The sequence below is a fragment of the Amphiura filiformis genome, chromosome 11, assembly GCF_039555335.1.
Source record: "Amphiura filiformis chromosome 11, Afil_fr2py, whole genome shotgun sequence".
NCBI classification, from domain to species: Eukaryota; Metazoa; Echinodermata; class Ophiuroidea; order Amphilepidida; family Amphiuridae; genus Amphiura; species Amphiura filiformis.
In genome coordinates, this window is record NC_092638.1 from 39,459,712 (window position 1) to 39,475,916 (window position 16,205).

General features: G+C 35.3%; 1 protein-coding gene across 2 annotated transcripts; it reads right to left on the bottom strand.

Moving 5' to 3' along the window:
• Positions 1-3,828: 3,828 nt before the first annotated feature.
• On the bottom strand, positions 3,829-11,824 carry LOC140164833 (GTPase IMAP family member 9-like). Of its 2 annotated transcripts, none has more exons than XM_072188210.1 (4): positions 10,525-10,586; positions 10,223-10,356; positions 8,905-9,274; positions 3,829-7,869 (listed from the first exon to the last, which is right to left on the bottom strand). In XM_072188210.1, the coding sequence occupies exons 2-4, from the start codon at positions 10,290-10,292 to the stop codon at positions 7,476-7,478; spliced, it is 834 nt and encodes a 277-aa protein (XP_072044311.1). In that variant the 5' UTR covers positions 10,293-10,356; positions 10,525-10,586; the 3' UTR covers positions 3,829-7,475. The 2 variants fall into 2 exon arrangements, with proteins under 2 accessions (XP_072044311.1, XP_072044309.1); XM_072188208.1 differs by lacking the exon at positions 10,525-10,586 and adding an exon at positions 11,567-11,824 and having other exon boundaries at positions 3,883-7,869.
• Between the last annotated feature and the right edge of the window lie 4,381 nt (positions 11,825-16,205).

Genomic DNA, 16,205 nt, shown 5'->3' on the forward strand with positions numbered 1-16,205 from the left:
TGGACATCATTTTGCTCGTGTGTTACTATGCGCGCGAAGCCCACAAAAATGTTCAATTGTACAATATTTTAGCTCAAAATTAAAGTGCAATTTTGTGTTTGCCAGGTTAATTTTCAATTTTACACTTGGGGTTTAGGTTTTTAGGGTATTGGAATTTTCATTTGGGGCTTGGTTTCAAGGGGTTTGATTTTTATTAGGGGTGAGTGGGGATGATTTAGCAAAACAACTAATTTTTCCTAAAAATTTTCTAAGGGATGAAATCAGAAGTCGACCGGACGGACCCGGGCAGAACCGCGGTTATAGGTTATAGTTTGGTACATGTCAAGTTCAGTATAGTGACGTACTTCTGTGGTCGCAGTATTGAATGGTGCAGGTATAGTTAATCGCGTAGAGCGTACACGCACGCGTACATACGCTGTTTGTCAGTACGCTTGCAGCGCAAACACGGTAAGCATTGACGTCACTACTGAACTTGAAGCGAACCATTGTATACTGATGTTTACCACAAGGGGGTACCGTTGGTTTGGGTACAGACATGCCTCCGAGAATCCAACCTGGTCTCCTGTCTTACTTTGTGAATATACCACAATCGTACAATTGTGAATATATCACCATTTAGTATAGTGCCCTCTGTTGAATACAATTTTAAAATGCTGTTGAATGCGGTTACATTAAGGTTACATCCTGTTACATGAATGTTAGTTACAAGTCATTACTATTTTCAGTCTGCGATTAGGGTTAGGGTTATGGATTAGGGTTATGGATTATGATTAGGGTTAGGGTTAGGGATAGGGTTAGGGATTAGGGTTAGGGTTAGGGTTAGGGATAAGGGTTATGATTAGGGTTATTTATTAGGGTCAGGGTTAGGGATTAGGGTTAGTGATTAGGGTTAGAGTTTAGGATTCGAGTTAGGGATTAGGGTTAGAGATTAGGGTTAGGTTTAGATTGATTGACCCCGTAATTTCCCTCATTCTTCAGACCCTGCCCTCTATCAGGGGCTAATGGTTTAAGCTTGCTGGATATAAAGGGTTCACAAAAAATAACTCCCCCCTAAAATTTCAAAACATTTCTTTACATAACTTGACATACATTTCGTTGATTTGAAAAATTTAAAACTTGTGAATAAAGTAAACATTTTTCTACCCTCACAAAGTTCGTTCTTCTAAAAATCTGTTTGTTTTTATTAAAAATAATCACATTTTCCAAAAATGATGCTTTCAGAAAAAGTTGCACTTTTCAACATCCTCATTAATGTCAAAATTAGCTTCAACGAATCATTGTTTTGCACTTAATAATTGTTGCATGTGTGACTAAGGGATCAGAGACAGAAAGGTGAAGGAAAACAACCCAATTAAATCAATCATAACATTGATATCGAGAAAGTTTGGTACATTGCATGTATGGGATGTTGAAAAGTGCAATTTTGTTGAAGCATTTTTTTTTTTAAATGTGATTATTTTTTACCAAAACAAAAGGATTTTGAGGAGGGATAACGTTGGTAGCGTAACCAAAAGATGCCTTTATTCACAGGTTTTTAAATTTTTCGAATCAATAAAATGAATGTCAAGTTATGGAAAGAAATGTTTTGTAACTCCCAAATTGATTTTACCATTTTTGAAACACCGCCGCAATACAACCTTCTAGAAATACCCCGTACATGTTAATGAATCATTGATTTATACTGCAAGATGATTGCATGGGTGACTGGGTTATCGTATACATAAAATTTAAAGGAAACAAAAACACCATTAAATCAATCAAAACATTTATATCGAGAATGTTTTTGTACACTACATGTATAGGATGTGGAAAAGTACAACTTTTTCTGAAAGCATCATTTTTGGAAAATGTGATTATTTTTGGCCAAAGCAAAAAGATTCGTTTTTAAAAGAACTTTGGGAGGGTAGGAAAATGATTCCTTTATTCACAGGTTTTTGAATTTTTCAAATCAACGAAATGTATGTCAAGTTATGCAAAGAAATGTTTTGTAATTTTAAGGGGGGAGTTATTTTTTGTGAACCCTTTACATATTTCGCGGTTAGTGGTTCTCGTTTTAACAATAACAACGTTTACAATATAATCATAAGGTTGAACAAAATAGTCAATTTTGCTCTACAGAGTGTCGTGTTGTTTAATGCCTTTGCCATGTTTGCATTCAAATGTACAGGAAGACCACTCTCTAGACTTTCTGTCTACAAGCTGTTATGGCAGCTCGGAGGTGGTCACGTGCGTGTTTATAAATACGTATTTATTAACATAGTCGAAACATACTGATAAATGCATTCGCCACATCATTCTGTAGGATTATGCACAACATCAAACGCCTTGACCGTGTGAGCAACGCCCGGATCTATGCTATGACTGACACACAGCTTCTCATCAACCTAGTAAAGCAGCGTCAAATTCGTTTCCTTGAACACATCCTGAGGATGCCAGTGGAGGAGCCCTGTAGAAGATATACCCCAGGAAGCTATCTGACTTATAAACAGAAGCTCCTGTGGGATATCAACACCGATTTACAACCAGATGCTATTGCTTCTCTAGCTACGGATCATTGTGCTTGGAGAAACTTCGTAGTCGCTTGCTCCGCAGTCGAATGTAATGAATAGGGAGTGGGTAGGATATGTCAGATGTGTGTTCGTATGTTGATGTGAGAACTCACATGTGTATGTAAGTTCGTGTTTTAATAAAACAAAGAGATGAACATGATATCTTAAAAACTTGAAAGTTAAACAATATGCTACTTAAAACTGCATATCCACAACAAATGCCTGTATAGTTAATTCAAAGTTAGTTTTATTTATGTAAGTGAGTAGGATCGAAAGCTCCGACCACTAAATAACGATCTTGTTTTTTTTTATACAGCAACGGGGACATGGGCAGAACTATCGAGTCAACTAACAAAACCAGCAGCAAGTGAAAAGTACCACCCTATCTGCCTGTTTAACATTAAAGAAGACCCGTTGGAAACCAAAGATTTATCACAAGCATATCCTGATAACGTGACTGAGCTACTACGACGATTACAACAGTACAACGTGACTTCAGTACCCAAACTGTGATAACTCTGCCTCACCAAGTGTTCATGGAAATTTATGGGTTCCATGGGGGAGAAACTAACTGGAGACTTTTTGAAATCTAGAACTTAAAGCATCAAAAAGTAGAGCCTTTACAATTATCTTATTCTCCTTTTCCCCCTTCTTATAGCTTTTGTTTGTTTGTTTTATTTCTTCTTTAACCTGGGATACTCAATCAGTTGAAAACACAATTAATCATCTGTTCTTCCATGAAAACACAATTAATCATCTGTTCTTCCTTGATAGCTCCTTCTTCTTCTTCATGCTAATTCAGTCAAGTTAGACTACGTTGGACTACGCTGTAACATTGTAACAGTAAAATAACTCCAAATGTGCATTTTGGTATTAAAGAAAAAATGGCATAGTCCAACGTTTCCTATAATAGATTAAAGCAAGTAATGCAGAAGCACCTTAGTTATTGCCTTTTTAGTTATGGTTTAGTTAGGTTTTGTGGTATTACATGATAATAAAAGAAAAAATAAACCAAAAGAAAAACAACGAAGTCTCTTCATATTTTTTTTTATAATTAAACAAAAATACTTGAACATATACTTTATGTTTAGCCCGTTCTGGTATGAACGTTTCGACAGTATTTTTGTGAAACATGAGAGCACATCAGACATATCGAATTGAATTCTGAATACGAGGAATGTCCTTCTGATATCAAATAATTTTTAGATTTTTAAAAAATTCACGGTATAATACACAAATTATTAAAATTTGATATATTTTTTAAAATGTTTGATATTCAACAGTCCTCGAAGTACACTTTCTAAATCTAATGGTACTATGTACTTAAAGTGTATGTAGCTAGGATGAAAAGCCGATGATCAATTGAAAATGTTGATCTTTCATATTAAAAATATGCATTTTTGTCCGCAAAAGACCATTTTTTTTGTATTTTTGGGGAAAAAATCCATATTTTCATCCCAGCTACATACACTTCAAGTACATATCATTAGATTTATAAAGTTTTCATCGAGAACTGTTGAACATTCTTCGTATTCACAATGCAATTCGATATGACAAAAAATACTGTCCAAACGTTCATACCCCACCCCTTAATATAAAAAAACCCACTCGTGTTTATGAGTGAGCGTAAAACGTAAAACACAGTTATTTTTATGTCAAAGTTTCTTCCACGAGTACGAGTGAAAGTGAAGTACTTTCGTTACATTTTCAGTTTTAGGCCTCGTATCCATAGGCTGTTCCCTTGTGGCGTGTGCCCTTGTTCCGTGTTTACTTTTTCCCATGTGACCTGCCACACAGACAACGAACCTTTGTTTTGCTTAGTGGCCGTATCCATAGGTTGTCTGTGTGGCAGGTCACATGGGAAAAAGTAAACACGGAACAAGGGCACACGCCACAAGGGAACAGCCTATGGATACGAGGCCTTAGGTCACCATCCAATTTAACATACAGCATGATGCAGTCATGTCTACAGTAGAATTCACCACGACCTTTGCAGGACTTAAACCCCATTAAAAGCTATTAAACCAAGATAACACTCATTGAAAACAGCTCAACTGATTAAATCAGATCTTCTCTGGTTAAACCCACACTACACATGTTTCTGTTTACCTGTGCAATGAGCAATGAGCTGGTATTATAGTTTCAGTTGGGTGAACGATTATAAAGCGAACGCAAGGTAACAATACTGTGTGGGCTTTTGTTTACGAAATGAGACAATAGTCTGCTTATTGTTAACCAGCGTTCTTGAAAATGAGAAGCATAATGGTTTGCAGACTTAAAGGAAATCTGTACCATAAACTAATCAATGGCTAATATAGTTATATACCCCTAAATTAAACATACCAGACGCTCTAAATGAATTTCGGAATATTCCTAACAAAGAAAAAGCACTTTTAATCCTTCGTTTCTGCGATTCAAGGGAGCCGCCATGATAGCTGCTTGTGAATCCTTTCTGCCACAAACGGTAGTGTAACCTTTCACACAGACCCACGGCGAGCGTGTGTTGCTGTATGGCATTCGCGACCCCTACAGCGAATTTTGGTTTTAGTGCTGTTTTTACTTTTCGTTCTCAAAAGACATTGTTGATCATAAATATTACTTAAAATACATTTTTTTTGTTCTTCTGTAGTTTTATGGGTAGAAATTGTCGCGTTTTCTTTTGAACGAATGTTGAATCTGAACTTTGGTAGTATTCGCTTCGTGTCACTAAAGTTCACAAGGGACGAGGCTCGTGGCACGGATTTCGCTGGTTTCAAAATCGGGGTACCGTTACAGCGTAATAAAAATACATCGGGTATCAATATGGCAGCCACCATGGATCGCAAACTCACGGCTAATCGTCGTAAGGAATTAAGAATTTCTCCTTTATTTGGACGTATATAAGCTTGGGCCTTTTACTGTTTGTCGTTTTTATTATTGCTGCAACTATATAGCCATTGATTAGTTTATGGTACAGATTCCCTTTAACACGGTTTGGAAATAATTTCTTCATATTTTTGGTGTTATCTGACATTTACATATCCTTCCTAAAACACAAAAGTGCGAATATTTCCAAACACCTAAATTAGCTAAAAATTTAGGACATGTTACAAAACTATATTTTCTAGAATTTCAGAGAATACTTTAAATATTGGCCGGTTATTTTTCACACAGTGACGTTAACTAGGCAATTGCCTATACTTCTAACATACACTACTTGTAGAGGTCACGCGTTAATTGTGAGAGTTCTGTGTATTGTGTATAGGAAAACGGACAGTAACTGCAGTAAGGCCTGTTAAAAAATTGTGCAAGTAAAAAGCGCCATCTTTGGCAATTAGGAAATACTATTGTGACATGATGCTTAAAACAACGTCAAGGGCGGAGCCTTAGCTCTCGAATGCCGTTTGTTCTGTTCAATTTGCTTGTTTTAATCTCGAGATATGTTTAGTTAACAACGATTGTGCCACTTTTACTAGGGAAGAGGGCTGTACATGTAAATCATCGATAGCATCAAGTTAATCAAGAGTTCCTTCGTTAAATCAAAAGAATGCATCGATTATACAATACAAAATTGTTTTTACTGTTTTATCATGATACAGGTATAATTATTCTCTTTTCCACTTAAAACAGATTAAATTAATATTTCACATTCTGCTGTAAAGTTAAATACATGTACATGTCAAAGATTTTGTCATGGTAAATACTGTTCTCTTTGTCACTCAAGACACGTTAAAATATTGCACACTCTGTTGTGAATTTAAAATCATGTCAACGAAATATTGCACATAATTGTGCGTAAAGCATAATTATACGTTTGAAATTTTACACTAAAGATTTAAAATCCTTTGATGGTTTTCATCAAATCATAAGCACATTTCCGAGTGTGCAGCAGCTGAATCCGACAATGCTTGAAATCAACAGTTTAGTCCATTTACAGTTTGTATTGGTCTTTAACATTATTGTTCATGTACATGGGGCACTCAGAGCCCCCTTCCGTGACCGTCACCTGTAGCAACGCATCTTGCTGCCCTCGTCTTCAATACATTTATACTGTGCAGTTGTTATATAATCATTTCTAATCCTACAAATGAATGTTCTTTTATTTCCTGTACTGTACAGGTATTTGGATATATAACATTCTAGTCAATTTTCTAAAAAGTGGCACAAAAGGGGGTTCATATTTGTGTTCAGTGAAGCAGATCTCTGGATTGCCGAAACCAAAATGAATGAAACAAACGGTATCTAAAAGCTAGGACTGCTCCCGTGACGTTGATATAAGTATCATGTCACACCAATATTTTCTAATTGCCACAGATGGCGGTTTCCACTTGCACAATATTTTTGAGACAGGCTGTATGTACCAAAAGTAATACTGAAAATGACCCGTTTTACGAAAGTAAATTAGTTGTGGTTTGTACTTTAATACGCTTGTTGGAATCTTTATGTATATAATGCTACCATACTATTAAGCTTTCTGAGACACATAATAGCTCGACGCTCAGCCTATGTTTGCTGCATTGCACAGCCTAGGTACCTAAAGTTTTATTTACTGATTTAGATAATAGAACCAAATTCGGTCGATCTTTTGATTGACTATTGATGGTTGATCGATCTTTATTATTACCAATTAATACCAATTAATTGACTATTGACTAATTGTGATAACATTTAATGTTTGTATGTAATGAATTCACCGAGACAATGCAAGCATCGACACAGCATCGACGGTCGATCCCAATATCGAACAAATTTGATTGCGGTGCCTATAATGTATAAAATCAGATGCTATCTAGTATTTGACCTTTTTGAATAATATACAATTTACAGCTGACCAGAACATTTTAAATTCTGATTGTATATCCATCAAGTTTATAATACATTTCGGAGTGTATTTTACCATAGGTCTGTAATTTCAATATGTATACTGCTTTAGGTTATAAAACACCTCTACATATCCCAGCCAAATGCATTAGCAACCGCCACCAAAGCTTTCCACATCCATGAAGCATTGCTTGTAGGGTTTTCATGTAACACTTTCTCTCTGAACAAATCTGGGTTCTCAAGATCTTCCGATGTCACCAGTTGATTAAGTTTTTCCTGGAGATCTGACACGTAACAGTTTCCTCCATTTTTGGTGACCATACTCTCCACCATGTCAAGTAATTCCTTGACCTGTTTCTTCTTTTCATCTTCATTTGCCCAGTTATTAAAGGCGATACATCTTTTCTCACATTTTCTAACGACATCCTTGATATCCGCCGGCACCTCCTGCAAGAACCGTTCCAGGGTTTTATTTTCACGAACAAGGAAATCTTTTCCAGTAAAAAGAAGAATCATGTACCTGCATGAAAAAAGTTAAGCAATAAACTATTGAAGCTGTTGAACGTGATGGCAGGTGTAAAAGACTGATCACTGATTTCTGATCTAATTGCTGATTGATCATTAGCTGGTTGCTGATTGCTGAGATGTAAGAGATTGATCCTTGATTTTTGAATGCTGATCACTGACACTGATTGCTGATTGATCTGTCTTTTACACCTGCCGTGTCAAGGTGAGTTAAAACAATAATATGCGATTTGCATAAAGAATATTTAAATGTTAATTTTCACTAGTCATATTATATCCTTTTAATTTCGAGCCAAACAAATGAGGTAAAACGAAGAAAATTGCTATTTCATTCCAGCACCTACAATGTGTGTATTAGCTCGCCGATCGTACTGTTATTGAGAGGAGCTTCTCGCAGCTGGGACGTAACTAAGACGCAAGACAAGTAGCGATATGCACATAGTTTATACGTCATTGATTCAATGATACATGTGAGCTCACATACACAAGACGTGTTAGCTGTCATTCAATCGTCACTCGGAACAATATAAGGACTTAAATTTTACTGTAATTACAGCACTTTAAAGCTTCGTCTTTCTCGTGGTATTTAGTACACCATTGGGCATTACAATCATTCAAAAAGTAGAAATTCGAGACAAATTGAGGGCGCCGCTGTGGAGCAAATCACGTATTATGGCTAGCCCCACTACCCCTTCGGATTTGCCCTGAGCTCTACCAGACCTACATGTATATGATTTAAATGGGTGGAGTAATTATCTTACCCTCCCCAAAATTCAATTATTACCCTGGCAGGAAAAGGCTTCCTTGCAAGGTGTTTGTATATTAGAGCAGGCCTTAGTAGCCCTATTGGACAGAGGGTGGGGGATTTGAAGATTTGATCAGTGTATTTTTATATGCATTATTTAAAGGTATTCGATGATAGTTTATACAAAGGCTTTTGGTTTTGCTCATTTTGTAATTTTGTCTCCTGAACTTTCAGTCCACCGAAAATCTAATGGTGCACCCCTTCTGTAAAAATATTTCAACATACTTGTAGGCATCTTCTTTGAACAGCTTCATTAACAGGAAAATCGTTTGCTGTATTTCGTTAGTAAGGCGTCCAACCCGTAGAACCAAAATTATAGCATGTGGACCAGGCTGTACAAGAAGCATGAATCTTGACAATTCTTTAAGCGTCTCCAGATTTTTCTTCTTTGTATCAAACAAGCCTGGTGTGTCTACGATGACCACTTTATGACCGAATACCTCATTGGTACTGCAGCTGCAATGCTGTGTAACAGACTCTCCACAAAGTTCAACCTTGAAAGGCTTGTCTTCACTTTTACCAGTCTTTAACAAGATGCTGTTGCCAGTGTCACTTTTCCCGGATCCTGTTTTGCCGACCAACACCATGCGTACTTCTGCATATTAAACAGAAAGTTACGATAAAATGAGATAAAATGAGGATTTTTATCATGTTATAATCACTGTGCTTCAGATACATAATCAGTGGAGTTTTAATATAGCAAAAAGATTGTCTACTCAAGAAAATTTCATCTACTCTATTGCAAAAATAAGAAAACAAGCAAAACAAACAGATGCTTTATATCTTATTGCCCTCCTAACAAGCCCAACAGTCATCAAGAGGAAGATGCATTTTTGAGTTGTGTAGCATATATATTTTGAGGTGCCAGTTCAGAATGTTCAAAATGATGTAGATTTATGTGTGAATGATCGAAACAATTTTACATTCTCCAGGAAAAAACTGAATCAACTGGTGACATCGGAAGATCTTGAGAACCCAGATTTGGTCAGAGAGAAAGTGTTACATGAAAACCCTACAAGCAATGCTTCATGGATGTTGAATACGCCGCTCTAATAAGGAATCAAAATACCTTACATCTCTTGACCAGTGGACCTGGTCGTCAACTATTTTATTATTAATTTTCAGTAGAAATAATAACGCTACATGAAAAAAATGAACGCAATAATTTTAGGTTTCTCAATGTCCCAGGATAATGTAGGGTTCATTTAACTTACAACGATGGTATTGTTATTATAATACTAATGTATCATAAAACCTAAAAGTGCGCGTATTTTGACGAAATAGATGTCAAAAATGTTCGTCCAAGTACAATTCAAATAAGAAATAGTTTGTACTATATGTTATAATGTTTCGTTACCTAGAAAACATTTCCTTGGATAAGAACTGTGAATTGAGGATACGACAAGGTCTTACTACTGAACTACTGAAATGCATATTGTGCAAATTGTATGAAAAATAACAATCGCGTTTTGGACTTCTAATACTTTGTAAGTAATAAAACGTATACCTGCAAATTATATAGCATAAATGTTTTTCATAATACCTTTTGCGTCATGTTCAACAGGTGTGTTACTGGATCCTCCATCCGTCTCTTTACCAGCAGAGCCTCCCATCTCCCACCAATGTTTACCGTTACGTAGATAACAATGCTGTTGTTACGTTTCTGTGTTTTTATTTCTGACAGAATAACAAACAAAAATACATATATCTAAATATAGGCATATTATGACAACAAAATCAGTAAGAATTAAAGTTTTATAATATCCATGCAGATGCCATTTTATTTTAACAATTATTATTTAATTTGAAATTTATGTTAATTTGACATTCGGTGCCTGTACTCACCACTTCCGCGTTTAATAGTTCGATAACCTATATAACACTACAGTATCCTTTGAACTACTCTGTGCAATGCATATTATGAAGTTGGTATATACTCCAATCGCTTTGAGTCGCATGTGAACGGCGATTGAGTCAAAGCTAATTAGTTAGTATGCCCTCTAAAAGTGGTGGAACAGTCCATATTCTTTATGCCACTTTTTACGTCTATTAAAATTGATCAACTAATGATAAAGTCTGCACATAGCAGTGGTTCTTGTTTTTCTTTATTCTGATATGTTTTAACCCTAGAACCCCCAAGATTTTTTATCCGGCATAGAAAAAAAAACCCGCACGCGTTTACGCCCAAACGACCCAAGCTAATCGTAGATCCATCCTCTGCGCTCATTTTAGTGATACAATTTTTACAACAGCACCTTACCCGGGGGTAGGACCGGCCATCAAAGATGACCATGAAGGTGGAGTTGGTGAGGCACACCATTGGTTTCTACAGTAAAATCAATGAATTTGCATTTTTGTAGAATTTTTAGCCGAAAATCAATTTTGCCTAAACTTTTGTACATAGCCAGAATTTCCCAAATTTGAATGGGAGCCCTTACATTATGACGTCATAGCGACATTATGTGGGAAATGTTATTTTGGTATCACAAGAGGAGACCCATAGCTATACATTGTATCAAATATAACGGTATATGACGTTTATAAGGAGGAGGGTTGTACAACCTCACTCATGGATTTCCTTACCAAACCCATGTACTGTGTTATTTGGTGCCAGGATAGCTAAATATGGATCACCTCTATCAAATGAGTAACATGGCATCATGACGTAATAATGCGAGTGCGCCCTCGTAGTTGTAAAATGGGCCTCAACAATCCTTCCCCACTGCCGTACCCTGAATTCGGATCGATCACCATACCCCGGGTAAGGTGGCATCTGAGCACTTATTTGAGCTTTTAATATAGGGTTTAGTGCACTGGAAAAATCGTACACCTCCTCCATTCACCGTACTAGTAAGACGAGCGTTAATGTTGGTGATAAAGTACCTACCTGGCTAGAATATAGGTCGATGAACATTACTGTATTTCCTGACGAAACATGCACTGTTGTTGTTCTCTGCGCTGTGAAATGTATCAAATCATTTCAAATTTAGCACTTTCAATCATTGAAGTATTACATTCAGTGCTGTTGATTTTTACTTTATCACATTGATAATTGCGAATGTAATACAGTCACTAATTTATACTGTACCTAATACTATAATAGAAAAATCGACATGCAGTAATTGGTCGATGTTGCCCACATGACGGGCTTGTGGCAAAGGTCGCTTTGCAGAAGGCATCATAACTATGAATCGACTCTACTAGAAAATTGAGGTATGTAAAACGCATGCGCGAAATTGCTTAGCAGAAGCGACTCAGTATGAAATATAATTAAAACATTTAGATGTATGATAATATTTTGTGTATCTAATATTTTACGATTGCAATAAATGACCAAATTTTCAAGTTAACAGAAGTTTTAACAATATTTGTACTGAATGGTCATAATTTTGATATTTCAGACTGCTTGTTAACTACACCACTATACGTAAAGCTATAATCATAAGCTTGAAGAATTGACATTCTCCTGATACGATAGGTAAGTAAGCTCATGATTACCAGATGTGATAACAATTATATAGTTATATATAATTTGTCATTCGTTGTTCTAGTTGGTTTGTTTGTTTGTTTGTTGGTTTGTTTGTTTGTCTTCCTGAGACGCGCGTGTGTATACGAGTGCAGGTGCCATAACAGTAAAACATAATAATACAAATTCTCGAGTCGGTTGTACCGGGTGGTACTCATTTTTTTTCATGTAATTTAGGCATACTATAGTAAATGTAAGGGGTGTTGCAATGATTACGAGCCATCCAGCAAACACAAAATATGCGTTTGATTTTAATAACATTTAAATGTCGGGTTATATTAAGGTTATGAAAACGTTTTTGTTTAAAACAGCAACACTGAAACAGCATTTTAAAATGTTGAAAAATGTTATCAGAAAATATTTGTTGACAAACATATTTGCAAACAATTTTTGTGAAAGCTTAAATAGCATTATGTGTATAATGTTAAAATGTTTTGCAGCAAGTTTGTACAAATGTTTTGATAGGTATTAAAACGTTTTATACCCTTTACATTATACTCTATCATACCCGATATTTAAAACATTTCTTTAAAACGTTTTGTTGTGTGTGTGTGTGTGTGGGGGGGGGGGGGATTTGTAGGTTAAAACTTCTGAATGCATGCCGAAAGTTGTTTTCTCCCTTATCAGTATGCCAATACTTGATTTTCCAGTTTCCAATTTTCAAACCTTAAATAGTTTATAGGCTATGAAGCTAATAGAGAGAAATTGCATGTCTGAATGTCTTACTGCTTTCTACCAGTTTTTAGAGGGTAATATTGAAAAGGTACCACTTAAATGTGTGCCAAAATAACATTGTGTTCAAAATGCTTTCCCCCTCCCAGTTTTACCTCACTCTGGTTCAATTTTATCAACTCCTAATTCTATGTTTCATTTTGCATTCATTGAACTTTATTTACTGTAACACATTGTATCACTTGATCAAATGGCCTTGAATAGGTTTCATATAGAACAATATCTGGCAAGAAGATGAAACGTTTCCTTTAATCTTGAAATCAAACGCTATAGTTCAGTAGGTCAAACGCTCTGCACTGCTTCCGGTATCATACCATTTGGGATACCAAACTAAAAGAGTCCCGGTAAATGAAAGTTCATGTGCACTGTACTTATTATTGCTCTCAGGAAGTGTACATTGTTATCGTGTCTATTTCAAGGGAAATCCTTCCATTCGAAACAAACTATAAATGTATAGTGGTTATATTTCAAAAAAAAAATTATTTAATTTAATTTAATTTAATTTAATTTAATTTAATTTAATTTAATTTAATTTAATTTAATTTAATTTAATATTATTTAATTTAATTTAATTTATTTAGATTTTTAATATTATTGTTATTATTATTATTATTATTATTATTATTATTATTATTATTATTAATATTAGTAGTAGTAGTAGTAGTAGTAGTAGTAGTAGTAGTAGTAGTAGTAGTAGTAGTAGTTGTAGTAGTAGTAGTAGTAGTAGTAGTAGTAGCGGGCTTTATTATTATTATTATTATTATTATTATTATTATTATTATTATTATTATTATTATTATTATTATTATTATTATTATTATTATTATTATTATTATTATTATTATTATTATTATTATTATTATTATTATTATTATTATTATTATTATTATTATTATTATTATTATTATTATTTTTTTTTTTTTCAGAGAAACCTGGGAAGAAGACAAATGGCGGGTGCAAACATACCAGAAGGGGCTGGTTCGGATAATTTTGAATTCATCAGTGGAAGACACTCTATAAAACAGGACAAAGAAACACATGTTGATGAAGGATTCGTTGTCATGGAAGAAAGAGACATTGTTGCCAGAGATAGGATTCGTGCTGAGATACAAGATGGGCTTCGCGAAGATTTGATCGATGAAACTGTCAATATTCATTACTGGAGTCAAGAGTACAGAATTATGAAATGGATGCGGTGGTTTTGGGAATGGTGCACTGACAACGACTAGTCATGTGAAAACTTTTAACTGACTGAAAAGAATAATTATCGTTCAAAGCGAAAACGAAATATTGATAATAAAACTGAATCAGGGCTGCCTGGAATCAAAACGCGATCTTTTCATTATAACGATGGGCTTTTGAATATTATTAAAGAGGTATTTCGTGATTCTAGCATCCTCGTTTTATGGTATGGTTCACAGAAAAAGCTTATTTTCAAAATGTTAGTTGATTTGGATATTGAATTGGCAAGTTACGCATAATTGCATATGTATTACTGTGTTTTGTCTGTCGACAAGCAGAATATGCAGCTGGGCAGCAGAGTACCTCCGGAGTCGGCATCAATAGATATCTGGTAGTGTAGGTTTCTGATGGTATAAAAATCATAAATAGTGTAGAGGGGGAGGGGAGGGTGTAATTTTGTTGATGACGAAGTGCTCCTTTAATAGCTTTTAATTACTTACATTTTGATGAACTTAACAATTACGACCTTCATTATTTTGGTAGTCTTCATATTATGTGTACATTGTTGAGATATCCAATGTGCAACCGTGCAGAACTCTTCAAAATCTTGTTTTGGATGAGTGAAAGGTACGCCGTTCGTTGTCAGAACCATCGCCTTTATTTAAAATTCAAGTGGCGGTGATCATACGTATACATACTTTAAACTTTCACCAACTTTCGTTGGGCGAACCATGATAAATTTAATTCGCTGTGCAATCACAGACCCTATACACATGAGAAGGGATCAAATTATTATTTGATTTACTATTACCTCTAGACCATTAAATTCATTTTTGTTAATAATTGAATGGTATTTACTTTGACATTAATCAAGTTGATCTATTAAGTCATACACTTATGTACTGATGCATTTAGTCACTTTTATAAGTAGTAAGTTGAGGCGTGTGTGAAGACATTATCATGTTTTGATGAATTTAAATGTGTAAAAATATTGGATCTAAAACATAATAATAATAAAATTGGATGCTAATGCCCAATATTTTTTGGTCTCGCTATGAACTACGTCTCGTCCAATATTTTAAAACTCATAGCTCGACCAATTTATATGGACTCAATCGATCCAAGTTTATATTAATGTTGTTCCCATACATAATATAATTATGTACTAATATGTTGGAACCTACATTAGAACAACATTATGTTTTAAAAAAGTTGTGAGATGGGACCAACATTGAAGTTTTATCGCAAAATTTGACATCCGTATGTAAATAATGAGCAGAAAGCAATGGAAATAAGAATAAATTGCACAATTTTCTTACACCTGTTGTGTCTTTGTTCTAATGAGCCATACGGTCCAGGGACAGGCGATTTGCGCGGAACTTTCTTTCCGCGCAATTCCGCGTAATTTAGGGATACATGATTTGCACTGAAAAAAAAAGTTCCGCGCAATTCCGCGCAATTTGCTATTTTTTTCCGCGCAAATCGCCTGTCCCTGGGCCCATACCAAACAACGTTAGTTAGTCGTGTGTGCGTGTGTTGGTGCTGTGCAACAGTTAATGATCCGTGGACAAAAATAAGTATCATGAATTTAGGGACCGTTCAATATTTATACCATTAAAACCGAATTTGCAAAAAAAGACGGCGACAAAATTTATATTCGAAGATGCGGTATCCGTAAGGCAAAAATAGCACAGTACAGTATAAGCAAAAGAATTTTTGTATAGCCTAACTAAACAAAGACAGATATGTCATAATTGGAACTAACAGTCAACAGCTGTATCTTCTAGCTCGCATTTAAGTCTTCGTTTGTTGAAATCTTTCAAGAAATAAAAACACGACGATCCAAAAACCAAAGGAAGATCCCGGGATGAAGATGCAAATTCAAATGCTTTAGTATGCTCCATTGCATGCCCTATTCGCCTTTTCGACGAGATATGGCGTGGAGGGCAGATTTCAAAAGACTTAACCCATTTCGTGCAGCGCCATCCTATTGTGTCCGCCATATCTCGAAAAGGCTAATTGATTTGAATACAACACGTTATTGAAGAAGAAAACTTGCACCGTGCTTCTATTGATTAGCACGTTT